The sequence below is a fragment of the Sander vitreus genome, chromosome 12 (genome assembly GCF_031162955.1).
Source record: "Sander vitreus isolate 19-12246 chromosome 12, sanVit1, whole genome shotgun sequence".
Taxonomy (NCBI): Eukaryota; Metazoa; Chordata; class Actinopteri; order Perciformes; family Percidae; genus Sander; species Sander vitreus.
Window position 1 is genome coordinate 14,306,270 of NC_135866.1, and position 20,329 is coordinate 14,326,598.

General features: G+C 38.1%; 1 protein-coding gene across 1 annotated transcript in view; it reads right to left on the reverse strand.

Moving 5' to 3' along the window:
* The window catches only part of st18 (ST18 C2H2C-type zinc finger transcription factor), a 31,606-nt gene that overhangs the window by 2,274 nt on the left and 9,003 nt on the right, over positions 1 to 20,329 (reverse strand). The window contains exons 2-21 of the mRNA XM_078265045.1: positions 19,104 to 19,219; positions 16,336 to 16,387; positions 15,404 to 15,434; positions 15,002 to 15,189; positions 10,854 to 11,564; positions 9,977 to 10,111; positions 9,033 to 9,123; positions 8,846 to 8,938; positions 8,083 to 8,291; positions 7,609 to 7,808; positions 5,439 to 5,684; positions 4,049 to 4,158; positions 3,404 to 3,466; positions 3,026 to 3,094; positions 2,702 to 2,764; positions 2,319 to 2,399; positions 781 to 1,002; positions 549 to 637; positions 332 to 435; positions 70 to 216 (exon numbers count right to left, since the gene is read on the reverse strand). Of these exons, the coding sequence (XP_078121171.1) occupies positions 70 to 216; positions 332 to 435; positions 549 to 637; positions 781 to 1,002; positions 2,319 to 2,399; positions 2,702 to 2,764; positions 3,026 to 3,094; positions 3,404 to 3,466; positions 4,049 to 4,158; positions 5,439 to 5,684; positions 7,609 to 7,808; positions 8,083 to 8,291; positions 8,846 to 8,938; positions 9,033 to 9,123; positions 9,977 to 10,111; positions 10,854 to 11,564; positions 15,002 to 15,189; positions 15,404 to 15,434; positions 16,336 to 16,387 (2,904 nt within the window). The 5' untranslated portion in view covers positions 19,104 to 19,219. The remainder of the gene's footprint in view (positions 1 to 69; positions 217 to 331; positions 436 to 548; positions 638 to 780; positions 1,003 to 2,318; positions 2,400 to 2,701; positions 2,765 to 3,025; positions 3,095 to 3,403; positions 3,467 to 4,048; positions 4,159 to 5,438; positions 5,685 to 7,608; positions 7,809 to 8,082; positions 8,292 to 8,845; positions 8,939 to 9,032; positions 9,124 to 9,976; positions 10,112 to 10,853; positions 11,565 to 15,001; positions 15,190 to 15,403; positions 15,435 to 16,335; positions 16,388 to 19,103; positions 19,220 to 20,329) is intronic.

The window sequence follows — 20,329 nt, forward strand, 5'->3', positions numbered from 1 at the left end:
GAAAATGAGATTTCTTCCAGGACAGGTTAGATACTATGAGTTGTTGTCTGTTTTCAAGGCTTACTGTACCATTTGAGGCAGCTGAATGTCTGTTAGACTGTTAATGAGAGCTTGGCTAAGGCGAGCGAGCTCCTTCAGAAGGCTGTCGTTGTGCTGTTCGATCATCTTGTTCTCCTCTTCAATTGTCCTCAGGTTACATTCCATAGACGATATCTGCTTTCGGGTACAAAAAGAAAAGAAATAAGACATTCGTCAAATTGAGCGAGCAAAGATCTCAAACCTTTTTGTCCTTTTTTTTTTTTTGAATAAACTTGTAAGAGTAGATATTTACCTGGGTTTGAAGTTGCATCATATCTGCTTCTATTTTCATGTTGGATTCATTCAGTTCCTTAATTTCATGATCCAAATGTTGAATATCTTCTTTGTTTTCAACACCTGAGTCGGAGCATACAATCTAATTTATCATGTTCAAACTGAAAATACTGGTATTTTCTATGTCAAGATAATGTAACTGCAAAAACACAACACAGCATGTCAGAGTAGCTTACCACTGCTGGCTTTCAGTTTGATGGTCATCATCTCTTCTTCGGAGTGCTTTTTCTTGATACTCTGTGCGTTCAGTGGGCAACCTGACAAGCTAGTTCAGCAGGTCATAAATTAGATTTTTAGGTGGGAGGCTATCACAAAACTTTAGCATAGAGATTGTGGATGAGAGTTAAGAATGCAACATGTCGACCAGCAGTATTGTTTAGAGATAAAATGGAGGACAGGCGACCTCACCTTCTGTGAGTGGCAAACACATTATTGGCATGACCAAGGCCATTGCAGCCAGGCAAGGGACAATGGGGCAGTTCCTGTTTATTGGCCTTCCAGGCAAAGGGCAGCCCGTTGATGGACGACTCCTTCTGTCTTTTGGCACCAAGTGGACAACTGCCTGCGCTGCGATGGGATGTGTATTTTCCCGATATATGGCCCTGTCCGTCACATCCCATTACTGGACACCTACCAGAGAAACACACAGAGAGTCGTACATGTTGTAAACACTGCTGGCTCACACAGGGAAAATGTAACTAACTTGCATTTAATAACATTGTTATGCTACAGAAAAAAAAAAGACATTTGACTGTTCATAAAATAACCACATCATTAAAAAAAATCTCTCTTTCAATAACTAGACCGGAAGATTTGTTAACCATTAAGTTGATTAATCCAGCCAAATGCTGATTAAAAATGAAGTTTTCATTTATTAATGAATAATAAAAAATAATCGCATTAACTATAAGTTACTAATCCACTAAAACTTGAGTTAGAGCGAACGCTCTGTTCAGTGCATACGTTTTTAGGTTGCTTATATTTGTGCTTGGAAATATAAGCACAAGTCACGCTGCATATCATTAAGAGTTTGTCAGTTGCATTTTCAGGCCTGTTTTCTGCAGGTCAGTAATGGAGTGACATGAATTACAGATAATTGTCATGTATCCCCTCATGCGAAAGAATGTAATTTGGAGGTGGCTAACCCTTTCCCTTATTGATAAAGGTGAAAGGTCACCTGAGATGATACAAATGGCACACATGCTGTAGAGTGCTGCTGCAAAAAGCCTGTTTCAGCATTTTGTTACTCGACAGCAGCAGCACTTAGAGGACAAAACAACATCAGTCCCAGTACTTACATCTACTACAGGTAGGTAGTTTGATGCAAGGCATGAGGACAATGGAGACATGCCATATGGCCCACTATTTACAATAATCTAGGGACATTTGCTACCCTCCCCCTTTCTCTCCCTTTCTCTCTGTATGAGATCTATTCCAGTCTAATTCCTAAGCTCATGCCCTTGCATTAGTAATTAAAAAGAAAAAATCTGTGTCCAGATGTATAAGTAAACAAGGGCGCATATATCTGACTTTGGATTTAAACTGCAAATCAATTACATTAGTTTTTTTTCCAATAACACTCTCACAGACAATGATTAAGCTGCAAATGAGTGCAATGCCATCAGTGGGCAATTGGACATTTTCTTAGTATACTATAATTATAAAGAAAGCACTCCGTGAAGAGTAATAAGCCCGATATTCCATTCAGAAAATAGGAAAAATACAAAACCCTGAAAAATCCCACAAAACCACGCTGCTAATCCTTAGAAAATAATTCACTAATGTGACGACAAGAGAAGTATTATTTTCTTTGTTTAACTTAATGGCCTCCAGGTATAATGCCCCGGGCACAAAAGCATGAAGCATTTTCACAATTTATTTGTTGGTTTATTTTTTTTAAACAAAAAAACATGACAGCATGAGATGAGGAAAAAAAAATCTCTTACTTAAGCTCTTGCTCATCTTTGTCATCCTTGTTTGGTGTGAGCTTCAAACCTCCCTTTCTGGCACGTGGACATCCTGACAAGCTAAAAATGATCGGCGACAGTATGGGTTAACATGAAGGAAATCTATTTAAGAGTAAAAATTAAAAGCTAAATTGTTATAAGGGTCTCTTTTTTTTTTTTTTTTTTTGCACAAGCAAAATCTAAATCTATAAATCTACATAAATAAATGTTTAATCACTGAAGAAGTTGGCAGCCAAGTAAATCAATAAAAAAACGAGAATTCGAAAAGGGGCAGCATAAAGTGAGACTTTCACCATCTGTTTGAATGTCATGCATCTGACAAATGTATTTCATGCTCAGTTGCGATGATTTTTCTCTGCTACCTTCTGTGCGAAGCATAGTTCCCAGTCACATGTCCAGATCCATCACAACCAGGTGTTGGGCACCTGCAGGTTGAAAGACACAGAGACCAGGTGTTTTTTTTGTTTGTTTTTTTTTTTCTACAGCAAATGACTGCGAGCAGAGCAGTGGATTCATGCTAACATGCAGAAAGGTAGCACAAATACCAAATAACTTCATGTGGAGTACATATAAATCATGCATAATGTGTAGTTGAAGGGAAAGAAAAGGAAAGCATTGACCCAAGCTGAGGCAAAAACAAGCTGCCTAGTTTAATGTGCAAAATCCTTTAGTAACAAAACACATACTTTAGTTCCTGAGAGTTGGCTGCCATCAGTGATTTGAGTGTTTTGTCAGCCAGGGGACATCCAGACACACTAGAGAGGATAAAGAGCTAACAGTCACTTTAATGCACTCTTTGATCACAGCTGAATTAAATAATCTTAATACAATGTCTCAAAGCATATTTATACAAGATCGTTCGAAAAACACAATTCCACCTCCTCTTTATGTGAGAGCTTTTTCATGTCATGTTTTTTGTTGTTTTTAAATGAAAGAATTTAAAATCTAACTCTACAAGCCATGATTCAACTGTATCAACATAATTAAACAATCAGCACTGTTTCCCTTGTCTACTGTATGTATCTGCTAGCTGGTGCTAATGAGAGTGTAATTATTTACAGTACCTCCGATGTGATGCATAATTCCCCGTCACATGGCCACTGCCGTCACAGCCTGGGGTCGGACAGCTGCAGGAGAACACAAAGCATTTAAATACGCAGATTACCCTGGTTCCCACAGCTTGAACTGAATCTTTATTTTACACTGAGGACCTTTTCATGGACATTAAATAGAAAAAAAGAGTTAGTACAGCGGGAAGTTTAGTAGAAGAATTATTATTATATTGCTTAACATTCAGTTTAATAATGTTTCTGAATGTCACTGGGGGGGTGGGGGGAGTGCTGTGCTGCGGAAGCTAGAGGATCCTACTTTTTCTCGTGATGTGATTCTCAAGAGAGACCCAGCAGAGCATGCACTCTAACTACAAGAGTCAAGAGTTGTAAGCTTGTATGGGATATACAGGGAGAAAACTCACTTTTAAATAGATACATTTCTGCTCCACATGAACCTGCAGACATACCAGTTACAATGATATGTAACACGGTGAGTTTCGGTGTGTTTTGACTGACTTAAAACAAACTTTCCTATTTAAACAAAGGTATGGTTTGTCGTTAATACTGACCATCTGCCAGCTAAAAGGGAAGCTCACATTATACATGGTCGACTGAATAAAGATGCTTCAAGATGTTTCATTCTTTAACGCAACGCACCTCAAAAGCTCTTTCTTTGCATCTCGTAATAGCAACTTGGCTTTAGGGCTCATCATGCTGCCGTCTCCTTGGTAGTGTTGGTCCTCCAAGGAGACATGATCGTAATCCTCCTGGTGAGACAGAAAAAGTAAAAAACGTGGCCTTTACTCTCTGAAATATCAAACCTGATCTGATCTGCAATGCCCTAAAAGTGAATAATCAATGGAAAGTATAATACTCTTAAAACACAAGCCCTGGGGGTTAGAGTGTGATTATGCTTAAGGATACTTGTACTGTAGTAAACCATACATCCATTTAAGTCATACTTAATCCACATAGTATTTGAGGTATGGCCATGATGTATGGATTTCTGTTTTTTTTCTACAGACAAGATTGTGCAGTCACTAGATGCTGTGTATGTTTTTTTTAAAAGCAGGTCAAATGTGGTTACTCCTTATAACAACTATGAATGAGTGTGTACCACCTGTGAAATGAAGGAAAGAAAACCTTTAAAACCAAGATTAACATTCATTCAGGTACTTTAGTGATATTTGGACACCAGATTAGAGACCAGTCCTTAGTGTAAAAATATTTAATATGTCTTATAGATTTAAATCTCTGAATGGAGAAGATGCTGCTGCTGTGTGTTAGAAACTGTTAGAAAATATCAAATTTGGGGATTTTAGCAACCTGGAAAGAATGTATATTCTACACTTATGAAATGTTTTAGGTGGTTTCAAGTATTTTTAGTCTAAATTTTACTTAAGTATTTTATACAAAACTACTTTGACGATTTTTTAGACTACATTTGAGAATGTTTAGGTCAACTAAATAAATAAACAAAGCCAGCCCAGGAGAGGGTTTTGAAACTACATTTAGAACATTCATGTTTGGAAATTAAATGGCAAAAGTAAACAGTAAATTTCAAAAATAAAATCCATAGTAAATTTCCTGAATAGAACAATGTAATCTGGTAACAATACAGGGATAAGAAAGAGAGAGTTTTGAGAAAGTTATTTTAGTTAGTTGTGTTGTGTTTACTTCAGAAGAAACTTAGAAAATGTATGTAACTGAATAAATAGAAAATTCAAAAAATGATTTAAACATTTTAAAGAACTTTAGAGGGGGGGGGGGGTGTTGGGAGGGACTCCAAATCATGACCTTAGTATTTATAAACTGCTGCTTACAAGTAAAAAACTATGAACCTTATACATATTATATGCGTCTCTTAGTCTTTTACTTTTAGTGCTGCTCAATTTCATTGTTCCATTTGCACTTTGTATAAAAGTAAATTTCTTTTGTTTGGTGACATGATAACTCTCATCCTTCACCATTCACATTTCTCATGCACTTAATGCATATCTTACATTTTTAGATTACAACCAAAGTGTCAGTGGTTGTGTTTTTCTACCTCTGCGTCCTGTAAAACGTGTGCTTTGCTGAAGTTGACAGGGATGGGGCTCTCCCAGCTGTCTCTGTCACACAGTGGCTGGTAGAAGGTGGGGCTGATAAGCACACTCCCGCCTTTGGCCACAGTGGACTCCGAAGGGGACAGTGGATCTTCCAAAGGTGTTTTTGTCGAGGCTTTTACATTTTCCTTGCACTTCTTCATACTCAAGTCCAGGGTGCCATTTTCATCCACCTCTATGAGCATGTCCTAAAGGCAAAGAAGTGTAATCCTCAACATTGAATCTATTAATACATGTAACAACATGTTGTAGAAGGGTACAATAAATAAAGTATGCCTCACATATCATTGCCGTGCGTGCCAACATATGAAAACGAATGAATCAGGATAAAAATAGAACCTATTTTCTAATTACACTAAAAGGGAATGTAAATAAAACAGTACAATGTCTTATTAATATGACAGCAGCGATATGGTAAACTTGACAACAACAACATTTCTCTGTAAACATGAAAAATTATTTGAAACACGCAGAGCAAACAAACCTATTTAAATAATACATACAGTGGTTATCTCACACCAGACAAAGTACCAAACTAAGCCAGCGTTAATTCTGCTGAACACAAAAAAAATAATCACTAGTGTGTAGTTTTTCAGTGACAGCTGTGTCATCTGTTTTCTAGGACACACAACCATGATGGCAGCTGGGGGGTTGCTGGTTTTAGGTCATCATTATTATAGCAAAAATTAAAAAGCTTAATGTGGCATAAGTTTCCCCGCTGACAGATGTGTTTGTCTTTTTTGTGCTGAAACGCAATAGCATGATGACTTATGGCTGTTTTATGGTATTAAAAGTTTTACCTCATTAAATGCTAAAATCCTTTTTCCATAAACGAAACCAATTATTCAACGCATATGTTTCATTAAACCATATACATCATTATTTTTTATTTGGAACAAAAGGGAGCTTTTCAAATTAATTAAAGGGGATGATTTACATGAACATTGGATGTGGCTGTCCACTTCAATTATCCATCCATTTGACGATGTGTGTACCTAACAAAATAACACCAGTGTAAAACAAAAGACTTTTTATGATTTGTTTTTTTAAGATTTGAATGTTGTTTTTAGCTGCAACTAATAACCACAACTCTTTTCTTGCTATTATTGATTAATTAATGATGTCATTTAAGCGTTTCACATTTTTAAATAAGTAAAATTAGCTTGTATTCAGTCTTTAAAGGCCAGCTGTTGTGCTTTTTGTGTGCGATATCTCAACACATAATATACATATGCAGATAAGTTAAAGCATCCGACGACATAACACTCTAAATATGGCCGCTTTTTTTTTTAGACTTGAAAGCTGTTCTTTTTCTTTTTGTACGTCTCTCTAAGACAACTAAGCTGTATATGAGAACAGATGATTAACTTGCTAACACTGTTTTATTCATTCAGTGGGCTGGTACCTGGTACAGGGCCACATTCTCAGCTCAACAAGCTGGGAGACAAGGATCTGTGTTGTGTAGGTGTGGAAACCTTGAATCATCCACAGTACAGTGTGCACGTATGTAACTAACAGAATGTGATCAATATTAATCATGAAGTTTGGAAAAAGCCAAACACAATGGAGATAATGACAGCAGAAGAGATTTTGGATGTGCCCACATTTCCAAGAAGAGTTTGGATTTTGTGTGAATTAAACTTTTCAGATGTTAACTCCTTTAGCTGATTGGCTTAATCCATTAAGTGCTTTTAAATACTATCTGGTGTAGACACACAGCCTATCCTGGATCATATAACTAAGCAAAATATCCTCTGCCATCTGCAGCGGGCAAGATGCAGTTTCAGACAACAGTTCAGAGTTTTTACATGCCAGCTGATGTTGAAACAAAATACAGTACCACATGTTTTATTAAAAAAATATAGTAGTATAAGTAGTTGTAATTGGGAAAGAAGGCTGTTTGTATTTCTTCTTTTTGATGTGATTACACAAATTTTCATTTGTGTATATTAAAGCTTTATGGAGAGAAAACCTCCTTGTTTTTTTGCCACCAGAGCGCCAAGCTCCCTTTGCCAAATTTTGTCTTTTGATGTCTTCCCTTTTTATATACAAATCAGAGTTCCTTTAAAATGACCACATTAAATACCTTTCCAAGTGGTCTAATTTGATTACCTTTGTGGAGGTTGCCAAGGGCCGGCCGGCGACAGCCTCCATGTTCTTCCGGTAGCGAGTGGAGAGGTTGAGGATGGCGGCTGTCGCTGCTGCAGCTTGGAGACCGTCTTCTTTTCTGAATTGACTCAGCGGGCTGTGATGACCAGAGGTGGGCAAGCGGCCACCTGGAGCACCAAGGAAGCCAGGATACTGCTGAGGTGCTAAAGGGGAAATAATTACCGAATAATATATAGTTACTGAGACACCAGGTGCTAATACCCAAACTTGATAGTACATTTAAAACATGTTGGAGGTAGATATATAACAACCATTGATACAAAACGATAGATGCAATCCTCAAAATGTGTGCAAGTAGATCTGTGATTGTTGTGAACTAATATTCATTTTGTGGCTGATCCATACCTAAATCACGTAACAGAAAAATACCAATGTTAACAAAAACAATTTCCGTCAAATAAAATGTATGAAACTTACAATCAGGGAAATGTGACATTTCCTGGTCCTGGTTGGTCCCCATCAGAGGCTGTTTGCCGAAGACCTGTGCATCAAAGCTGGCATAATCAAAGCGGATTCTGCTGTACTTGTCCATGTCCTTTGTGAAGCTCGTTTGCAGGGCTGCTACTGGATGGGAGAGCCTATAGTTCAGCTGGTTCATCTCGAACTTCTTTATCAAGCCGATGGCTCTACAAGGACACAAATTGAAAAGAAAACAACTTAATTTTATTATGCAAACCACGTGAAATAACAAGTGCCCAACAAGCTCATACTGTATTAAGCAGTTAAGTATAGACGTTTTGAACCATTCAGGGATGCCAGTGCTTTAGTACACATAGAGTCTGGAATCTGATGTGTGTTGTAGATCCACAGCCAGGTTGCCAGACTAATTAATATACTAGGAGTGGGCATCCTGCCCATGATATATCCACAGGGAACAAAGAGTTCTGCTCTTTTATCATCTTTAATAGAGAGGACCAGTAACCATTATTATGTCTGCTTGGAAAGCTCGAAATAGACTGCGTTCTGCTGGGATCAGTGAATAAAAATACCCCACACTCTCCTTAACAATAATAAAGTTTATCACTTTTTTGCATAAACCTCAGTTATGCTTTTACAACTTCAGTCCAGAGCTGAATATGATTTCTGTATGCTTGTATGCTTGTTGTAATTATTTTCCAGCACATGTGACCACATTGATAGCAATGAAAATCCCCCAGCGATATCTGGCTGTGCACTGTACCTTGGTAAGCGGTCAGGTGTTTGTCTGCATTTCAGGCTCTCGTCCTGAGGTTTGGAGACTTTCACTGCAGCAGCGATGGGGCAGCCTGAGAGACTGGTTGGGGAGGAAATCAAACACATTAGCCTAATACTGTAAGTAATCTATGAACAGGGTGCAGATTTCTAATGGCTTTCTCCTGTGGATGTACCTCCGGTGGGTGCTGCGGTTGCTGTTGACATGGCCTCTTCCTGTGCACCCAGGTGTAGGGCACTTGAGGACGTTCTCATGCATGGCCAGGACTGAGGGGATGTGGACAGAGAGAGGAGATAAGCTCAGAAAAGAGTCTAAAATAATTCAACATGTAAGACATAATCAAGCTGAAAGATTATAAGATGCTGAATACATCTATATACAGAGCATTTTGGAAATAAAACAAATACATTTTCATACATTAAATGATGATTTATGTAACTGGTTGGTACATTGGTGCCTATAGAGCAAAGATCCTTCAGAGACAGAAACAGGAGAAAAAAGCAAAAGGCTTTCTCATTGTGAGGAACGCTGTAATGTGCCTTAAATGTAAATAGCTTAGTGCAAAGAGGAGCGTACCAAGACAGCTGATTATATTCTTCAAAACAACCGCTTCGTTAAAGGTCTGCTCTGTATCCTCCGAAACTTCTCTTCTGTATATATTCTCCAATTAGTTTGTTGGAGTTGTCTATTTATTTTTGAATGCTGTGTTAGCTAGCCCTTTGATTTGCAAATACTGCCTCCAGTCTAAGAGCATGTGCTTTTTTGAAAAAGTTAATTACTTTTTCTGTTCCTTTTGTAACATTACTGTTTAATGTTGAATGTTTGTTGAGTTATAGTGAAAAGACTTAACAATCGCCAATGTGAGGGGGGTTCAATATTCACACATTGCAGCACATTAAGAGAAAGAGAGAGAGAGAAGAAATCCTTTAAATTTATTTGAAAAGTTTCATGCACATCTTTGAATTAAACTAAATGTATAAGCAGGTCTTTCTTGTCTTTGGGTCTGTGCTAAGAGGATTTCAATTACCGTGACTGATTTTATAAATCCCACAACTGGCAGTTTTTATATAAATCACGCATTATACAGTATGTGTACAAAGAACAGCTTGTGTGACTTACTCTCTGGAGGAACTCTGACTTTATGAGGACACCCAGACAAACTCCTGTGGTGTGGGTACAGGCCGGTGACGTGACCAGTGCCATCGCAGCCAGGAGTTGGACACTTTATGTCCTTTTTATCTGTACGTGGAGAATCTGCAGACACAGTAAAACAAGATTTCACAATAAACTAAGATAATACAGCCACTGTACTGCTGCCTTAACATACCAAAGAACTTCTGTCTGATATTGTGTTCTGTCAAGAAATGTAGAATTACATGAAATATACATATAATGCACTATCATGTATACACAGGTCAACAGATTGTAATATCATGCAATGCTAGATACTTTTTTTTCACAGAATGCATCTATTAATCTGTCATTTTAGTTAAGGCTGCAGTTCAACATTCACTTCTTAATGCCCATCCATTGAAAGATTACATCTAGGATTACACGTTTAGCTGCAGTCATTTGAAGAATCAGAGGAAAACATTAGAGGTACTTTAGGAGGATTTACGACTTATGGTCATGGTTAAATATTCAGTTGATTCCTATCAAAGTCCAATATTCTGAGTAGTAGCAATTCCATCAGAAAATTTTGTTCTTCTTTATTTTAGTCTGTTTTATTTATTACTTCACTTGTTGCCAAAATGTTTTTAGTACTTAAGAGGATTTCCTCCCTCTGGGCCCCCCCCCCCTGTATACTTCTTTTATTCCTCTTAATGTATTTTTTTTTTTTTTTTTTTTGAGCGCCCAATCATCCAAATCACAAGTGGTCTATCTGATTTACGCTGGATTAAGGTACATTCATGAAAACTGATCGTTCTCCCATAATGATCACTTTTGATTCTTAAGACTTAAGCATCATATTACATCTTTCCCTCCATATTGTTACCTTTTCCTCCATGATAGTTGAGTCTGCTGTCCATGTCCATCATCCTATGGTGCCTTCTCTCATTGGTCATCTGCTCCATGAGGAACCGGTCCATTTCCCTGTAGGCATGGTGCAGGACCTGTCTTTGCTCTGTCTGTAGAGCTATGGCCTGCTCCAACAGGCTGAAGTTCACCCTCCCTCGGCCCATTTCCAGGCCTCTTTCGTGGAGGCCCAGAGCCCAGGCGTCCAGCTGAGGTGGCCTCTCCACTTCCGCCTCCCCCTCGCTGTCCTCTGTGGGGAGCAGCCTGTATCTTAGAGCCTCACCCTGAAAAATACTCGCCCTACCTATCGGGCCACCTAATTCTAAGTGAGGTTCTTCTTTCATGTGGCCGTTTCTGCCTGAAAGGTCTTCCGAGGCTCTGGAGGGACTGCAGTTGGAGCCGTTCACCTTGGCAGACAGAGACAGAGGCTCCCATTCTGCCTCTCTCATGTCTTTGTATGGACTCTGTGGCGATGATGCACCGCTCATTCTGTCTTGACTTTGGTCATCTCTTTCATTATTAAGGAGCTCCTCATCATCTTCATCCATCAGAGGTTCAGATGTGTCCGGCTCACACTGTGGAGAGCCATCAGATGTAACTTCTGACCATCCGAGAGAATCACTGGACTTTGCTGTTGCATCGTGGTAGCCATTGTTGTAGCTGACTCCATTGATTGTACTTAAGTTCCCATCTAAAACAACAAGAAAACACGTATTATTTTGTGTTTTACAGACTTAACAGACAAAACTGATTGTATGTCCTCGATAATCTTCTCCAAATCCTGTTAAAGGTTTTAGATTTTGTTTTACTTTTCTACAAATAATATCTTCAGAAAAACATGTTTTTATAACCTAGAGGATTTAGAAGAACACATGCTGCAATAGAAATGATAATCATAATGTTGCAAGATTTCTAAGCAATTCCTCAAGTATATTTAAGATAACATATATGACCCTTCTGTCTGCTAGTTGAACATGAAACCTGGTGATGAGAAACACAATTGTTTTCTTCTTCTTCCTGTGTCTCCGATCAGAGCAACAACCCAATATAGATTTATAACCACATTATGGAGGGATTTACTGTGCGGTGAACAGTGAACATCAGTTTTTAATTAATTATGTGTATTTTTAAGTGTAAACTACGCAGCAACATGTTGTCATCTGCATGGAAAACTGATTCAAAAATTGTTTTCTGGAGATGTGAACAGGGGAAGTGAAGAGGATTCCTGAAAACACAGATGGAGGCAAGCACAAACATGCAGATAAAAGAGAGAAATCTCAGTTAGCCACTGCTGTCTGTGTGGCAGAACATAGTTTAGGAGAAGCCAACCTCCATTAAAAAAACGGACAATACATTTGGTCACAAAAAAGCCTTAAAGGCACAACAGCATACAGTGCCCACAGAAATGAGTGCTTAGTGAACATGGAAAACACAAGTGATAAGATACATTTTCATAAGAATGTGTATCTTTTACTTTTTATCTGCAGTTTCTTATAAGAAAATAGTTATGAGCAGCTTGAAAAGACGTTAGTTTTTTTTTAATGTTTAAAAGGGGTTTTCTTTCTATTATAAATTATTCTAAAGTAAATAGTTATGTGGGTCTTGCTCAGTTAATTGATTAAGCACATAGCCTATTATTTTCATAATAGACCATTACATTGTAAGATGCTGCAGGAAAAGATTGGTAGATAATTTAATTTAATGTTCTATCAAATTAGAGAGTGTCCTGTAATTATTTTGGAAGATGACTCATTAACTTCCTGGATTTTCGAGTTTTTAAACCCTTGTGGGTGGGATAAGAGACCATATATATGATAAATGTAGCCCCATTATTGCAGATTAATAAATATATATGCATTTCTTCTTAGATTTTGCGCCAATTTCATATAATCTCTTTTCTCTGGCTTATTTTGCTGAGTGCTCTCAATGATTTAATTTGCATTGACCTTTTGTCGTCTATCTTTTAGCATAAATCCAGAAATCCCAGTCACATGTACAGAAAGCCACAAGATTGCACGAAGCCTCACGCACTGAAGGTCTGATCAGTGGCACAGACAAAGAGGGTTAGGGTTATCCTAAATGCATCTGAAACAACACTTTATTAACACCACTGATTATATTAAGTCATGGTCAGTGATTAACAATGGGAAGCTATCATCTGGATTGATTCAACAAAATCTCCCTTGATCCTTCAAAATCATTCAAACTTATGCTCGATTTAGGCTCTTTGGACTGTGAGGGTTTTTACTTTCAGTAGGCTGTGGGCCCATATCCTCTTAAGTGACTAGACATCAGATATTCGATAGGTTGAGAAGATAGATAGATAGATAGAGATGGATTGTGAGAGTCAGATCACACACTATTGAGGATGATACAGGCATTATTATTAATGGGAGCAGCACAAAAAACTTAATCCCTGACCAAAAGAGCTTTAACATAAAATATGTGACACTAATAAAAAGACAACTGTTTTTGTAAATATATGATTTTGTACTATTTTAAGCGCAGTGGAGCTTTCATATGCATTTTGCAACATGACAATGTGTTACTATCAGTTCCCTGCTGTAAAGAAATATTTGAAAAGAGGAGTCTTACAACAAACCCTGTTGAAAGACAAATTAAAACCAGTTACACGTATTTACATGTATGAGGCGAGCAACAAGGGTTTTGTTTTTCATCCAGATGGACTCCACGCCTGACACAACCGCATACAGTCAGACAAGCACACAGACGTATACACACACACATACATACAAACACAGAGACACAGAAGTGCAGTGAAAAAAGGAAAGAGATGGAGGAAAAAAACTTGGATCCCTCCGGTGGTTTGTGTGTTGGAACAGGTGAACAGTTTGTACTCCAGAATAGCCATTACCAGCACTCTGCAGCAGGGCTGCAGTTGGCTGGAGTTGAACGCAGTGTGGCTCGACCAAACGAGAGGCTTATTTTTCTCCCTTTTTGTTATAATGCAGATATGACCAGCTTCCCACAGCAAATATTCTTACTGCATCCAGTCTACTTTTCCAATTTTTGTTTTTCCACAGAAAATAGCCCCCAAATTTGACAATAACAGCAAAATATGTTCTGAATCAATACCTGTGTTCATTTGACACTCTTCAGACTTTTGTTTTTTATTCTTGCAGTATTTTGTTTTATTTTAAAAGCTAGTCCGCTGAATATCAGGTTCAAATAAGGAAAATATACAGCAGCCAATCAACATTAGATGATACAAAGAAAAAAATATCACAAATATACAACAAAAGGAAAAACTGTGAATTTCTTAGATAATTGAAATGTAATATGGAAACAAATACATTTCATTTCCAATGAATCCACACAATTCAGTAAGCTACTCTCTTGGTCCATTTAACTACACACATGTGTACTATAATGAGCTGTGGACATTATGCCTAATTATGTATTAGACTGTGTTAGAGGGCCTAACAAAAGCTTTTGAAAGGGACAATTACGTTTGTTGCTTAGTTACATCGTTAAAAGTATACCAAATCAGTGCAGATTATAGTGGGCGAGAATGCACATGTACACCACGAGCATTGTTGCCAAAATGCACAAAATTCAATTCATTAGGAAAAAACATTTTCGCGTGAAAGTACACAATTTTGAACTGTTGTTGATAAAATTATTTTGTGCTTCAGTAAAAATAGAAAACGTAAAACATTAGAACAAACGCCAAGCAATGTTGACGCCTCATTTGTTTTTCACAAAAGGCAACTTCCATGTTAATTCAGTTTAAAGAATGGGGGAAGTTTAATTTAAATCAAAGTGAACTGGTACACTCCCCCATTCAGTGTTTCATTCTATAGATTCAATGGGTTTTGGACTGGCTATTGAAAAAGGGACAGATGAGGGGTCTGAATTCTGGCCTCATCAGAAGAGGGTAAAGCCGCGCCAAAAATATCATGGCAGATCAGCTGTCAAAACTTCAATTTGTGGACGTGAGACACAACTAATGTGGACCCAGCAGTGTTGTCTTTCACTTCCACTGCACAATGACTGCGGCTGCTGGCTGATGGCAGAGGGAGGGAAATATGAATGCAACAGATGGGATTTTAAAATTCAGCGTCAATTGTTCATCAAAACAGACAAAACAACAGGACATCTGTTTACCTGCTGGAGTGTCAATGTTCCTCAGCTCTTCTTTGTCCTGTGGCGGTGCCAGGTCCTCGCTCTCCTCTTCACATGCCTCGCTGGGGCTGTAGTGGCGGGGCTTCATCAGCAGGGACTTTCTCTTGTTGACGGGGGCGCCCTGCACCCCTTCCTGAGCACTCCTCTTCCTTGCCATGGACCCATATGGGCTGGAGGGAAGAGGGGAACGGACAAAAGGCACACAGGGTCAACAGAGGCCTCAGTTGGCTCATTTCAAAGGTCCACCTAATAAAATTTGAGACTTTCTTATATGAAGTTAAAAAACCCTCTCAATGAATCACATCAATGTTTTGGAAAGAGACAAGATCTCCTTTTTAGCATGAACATAAAAAAGATGAGCAAATTCACATCATAAAATTTCACCTGTGAATCTCAGAGGTGCAGTCGGCCAGCCCTGTGAAATAAAGGCCAAAACAGAACAGATAAAACGTCATGTTTACATTTCCACTACGGTAGCACAGCATCTGTCGACATATTCTTCATCAAAGGTTCAACCGACTCACTACTTTTGGGCGATTGCTAATGAAATTTTTTACAATGTTCTGTAAATATTTGTTTTGTAGATAATGATTTAGGGATGATACCACCTGGGGTAATACTGCTTTATGCAGCCTTTAGCCATAGATTTTATTCTCTTTTACAATGCCATCGGGTGTAATCAGCACAAGGATGGAGAAGTGGTCTCGTCATTGATCTGAAAAGCTTTTCAGTCTGCTCATTCTCTGGGAGACCAATGGTAGTTCATCCTTTGACAATGTTGACAACATGATCTAAAAGGGTAAATCAATTTTCCCAGGGGCCTGCATGACTCTCATTCACAAGTCCAACCCCTACTCCCATGAAGCACAACCAATAATAACACTTTTCATGAATTTCCCCAGATGTAGTAATAGCTCCAGCGTGAGCAGGCGGGCCTCAGAGGCCCTGAACACTTTCATATTGACATATCCAGTCTAGAGGTTTTTCAATCACATAATATATACACACTCCTTAACTAATTTCAGCCAGTGTTCCAATTTAATGAAGTTATTCCCCTCTGAATAATGAAATGGCAGTGCAGTGCTCTTCAGACCGGTAAGATAATATATAAAATTGACTGTTATAAAGTTGGATTGTTGAACCGATATCCCTAACCCTTGGCGATAAGTGGAAAGTGTGTGTGTGTGTGTGTGTGTGTGTGTGTGTGTGTGTGTGTGTGTGTGTGTGTGTGTGTGTGTGTGTGTGTGTGTGTGTGTGTGTGTGTGCATGCATGTATGTTTAGTTAAAAGCAAACTAAAACTGAAAGCTGCACTCACCTGTGCTACTGTTACATGTGTTCACGGTTTGCCCCTCACCTTCAGAATCCATCTGTAAAAAAAGAAGAAGAAAAAATGCAATGTACAGATGAGCCACTAAACAGATTTTAATGTATTTAATTTATAGTTTTTGTTCTGTTTTTTTATCAGAAATGGAAAAAAGACTTTTAACACGTTATAGATTATTGGGTGATATTTGTCAGCCAGTGAGCATTAAAATCAATTTGTGTGCACAACAACATCACAAAGAGCTCCTAAAACATCATCATTATGCAAACACATAAAGTATAATGTTCGGGGGAAAAAAAGTTTCAAAGGTGAGTAAAAATGTAATGACACTAAATAATGACACTAAAGTACAGATAGTACCTCACTGTGTGTGTTTAGACAAAAATAGTTGCTAAAATCCATCCACTCTCGCTGGCTGTTGCTTGTGGGTCCCAAATAAAACCTATTAAACATAATTATTCCAGGCTGATGGTGGCTTATAGTGGTCACAGGCCAGTGAAATCTGTGAGTCATAGGATATGCTGTTACTTTTCCCTGGTAATGGGAAACATGACTCCTCTCTCTCGTTTGCTGTTGTGATTGAAGGCACTGACCTGTCATACATTTATAATAGGGGAGCAGGTGTGGCAGTGATGGACCTTAATTTCCTTTAATAAACCTTTTATGTGCCACACTCTTAATGCCACGCCGGGCCCTCAGAGGTCCTGCTCATAATAGGTTCATTACTTTTGATTACTACAGCCTATTGAGACAAACAACTCCCAAACACTATAGATTACATTTTGTAAAAACGAATGTACCTCATTAGTTTGTAACACTTTTCCACAGACATGCTTCAACATTTTGTATAGATTTGTTGTTTCGAAGGCAAAATGTGTTGCTCTTACATCCTGCAACCTGAGATTGTAACATGGACAATAATCAAAGTTCAAATGATGTTATCAGTGTACTGAAATATCTCCACTGACTCACACACATTTATTCATTTTTTTTATGAATGAGTAATTTAATAAAAATAAACCTTAATGCTACAGGAATAACCTAATGATGAGCATTCTAAAACCTCAGTATAGTCAGTCCTATGCCTGTCCAACCAATGAAACATAATTACGCTGTAATGTACGTCTAACTATAGCGCAACATATTTTTTACCGCAAGCTGTGTATCCAGTTTCACATATTGTATAAGTCTGACAAGCAAATTGCAACCTTTCTTTCATTCGCACTGCTTCACGTGTGCCTTTCTGACATAATTATGAAACCTACTGGCAGATTTTGACAAAGCAGAAGTGACAAGTAACAAGAGAACAAGGAAGGCCTCCGTAGATGCTGGTGAACTCAGAGGTAGTCCTGGCATGGCAACAACATGGACAAACATGACGCTGAGTGTTTACAAAAGCAGAACAAATATTCAGAGTCAAATAAGGGCTTTTATTTGACCTTCCCTACACAATCTGGCTGAGGACTTTATATAATTTACCTTTTCATTATTATGACAGTTCCATTGCTCAATATATTATTTTCTGTTTTTACAGAGTGCTATATTGTGCAGGTTAATGAAATTAGAATTTGGTCCTGGACGTGTGAAAGTTGAATGATAAAGCTTCACTTTAGGCCCCCGTATTTAGCCTTTTATAAGCAGTACACTGTGCACACATTTAATACATGGCTTATAACACATTATAATGTAGTTGTAAGCTGATAAAAGTGTTTATCAATGTATTTGTCAACAACTAATGTAAAAAGTGGTTTTATGAAAGAAGTTATAATCACAGTACATTTATAAACACTTAAAACGCCCTAATATCTGCATACAACTACATGATAATGTGATTTATGAAATATTTACATATATACCGGCTAGAAATGCTAAATATGGGGGTTAAAGAAAAGAGTTACCAGTGGAATTTTTTTTTTTTTTTTTTTTTTTTTTTACATTTCCTTAAAAACTCTTATTCCAGTGTAATAACTGATATAATAACTTACTGAATAACCATGTAAGTACAGAACAATACCGTTTTTCATTTTCCTACCTTAAAATGATGTAAGTGTAAAAGCAATGCGTGTTTCCTCAGCTCTCTTGGCATGTTCTATCACATTTTGAGTAGAGCCATTGACTCACGAAAATTGCTTTGACAATTGGGATTGTTTATTTTTCCAAATAGTCATCATACAGTAATAAGGCCACCAAGTACAAAGTTTAAGGTTGATAGCAGTGTTTAAGCATGGTTTACTGCACAACATGTTCATTAGACATCACTGCGAAGCATTTCTCAAAGCATAGGGTCTCATATCTAGTCTTATATTTGATCTTAATGGTAGGTTTACTGTATTCTCTATCCCTCTAGGCAGTGTATTATACCAGTGCTCCTAGTGTGTACTATTAAAACACTGGTATGCTCCTTTTTAAACCTAAAGACCTTGCAGCAGATCTCTCTAAACTTTCTGTTATGGTTTCGAAGTACGTTTTTCATCAGGTACAAATTCAGCCGAGACAACCGGACTATCAACCATCACTTTAGAATACTCAGCAATACTTTAAAAAGAGTATATTATCTGGCAGCCACCCACAGCTCTGCATACAAAAAAAACTATCTCCGTTTGTGATCACAGGGGTCAAAAGAGCAGTGACACTCCAACACTTAACATGCTACTTATCCAAAACACTGTTACGCAATCATTTAGAGACCTTTTGTCCCTGACAAAAGTTATTTTTGTTAGTTTGTACTATTTAAGCTCTGTAGTTGTCCGATTATTTACCTTTGATTGTAGTTTTTCGAGCTCTCTGTAGGATAAGATGCCAGATCCGCACTGTCCACCCTGGTTAATGCTTTCCCACTTGTTATCTCTCAGGAGGTGATCATGTAATTCATTATCTATAACAGGAAGGAAAAAACACCAGATACATATATACAAATCTGGAACTTTTTTTGCTTTTGTAGCATATTAAAATCAATGATATGTCTCTAAACCATCTTTCTGGAGGTTTTCATCATTACATTTTCCTTACCAAGAGGCGTGAATGTGTACATGCAGTCAGAAAAAAAGGTGGGAAAAGAATATTAATACCTAACAAGAAATAAAGAACACAATGCAAATTGATTGCTTGACACATCAAATTGCTTACTTCTAATTAATACAAAACATCCAAGAGGGAAAACAAGGATGAACACAATGAGTACATTAAGCCTCTTCACTTCACAGATCTTATTATGGAATTATTTATTTCTGTTAGCTTTGAAAAAAACAAACATCTTCTTAATTATAGCTCACAGAGTGCTTCCCCAGAAAAACAAAACTGGGGGGGAAAGAGAAGAGGGGGCGGGCGAGGGAGGGTTGTTCACTCAGTTTCATTAGCATATGAAAAAAGACTCACTACTATTTGAGCTGGTTCGTCATCTGCTGAATCATATTTATGCACCCCCCCCCCCCCTCCATACGCACACCCCAAATCCAACACAAATAATGCTTCTCAGAGGACTGTTTCTCTGCGTCTAGGGCAGATTTCTCAGGGGGGAAAAAAGGCAGCCTGATGCTGAGGGTCTATGAGATTTTCTATGTGTTAATCTGGCTGCTTGCTGTCCTTGAGCCCAGCCCATTCCCCCCTAACCCCATCTGCTAGCATTCCCACCACAGAGGAGAGAATGGGCTGCGACTGGGGGTAGAGAAAAAGAGAGACCTTCCCAGTCCAGCAATCATGAATAACCATTGCCTCGCACCATTATCAGAAAGGCTGGATCCAAGCTGAGGTAGTGGAGAGGAAATATCTGTAAAACACCCCAGCGCTCTTGTCATTACTCTAACCACACTCTCGTATTTTGTTGTAAGTGATGCTATTATTATTATTTTCATATAATGCCTTATTAATACCATGCAGCTGCTGTGGATATTCATCACTGACCTTGAGTCTTTGTGTCCCCTTGTTCCCAGCTTATCCGTGCACTTGGGACGCTCTCATGTAATTAACACAAGACATTATTGGGATG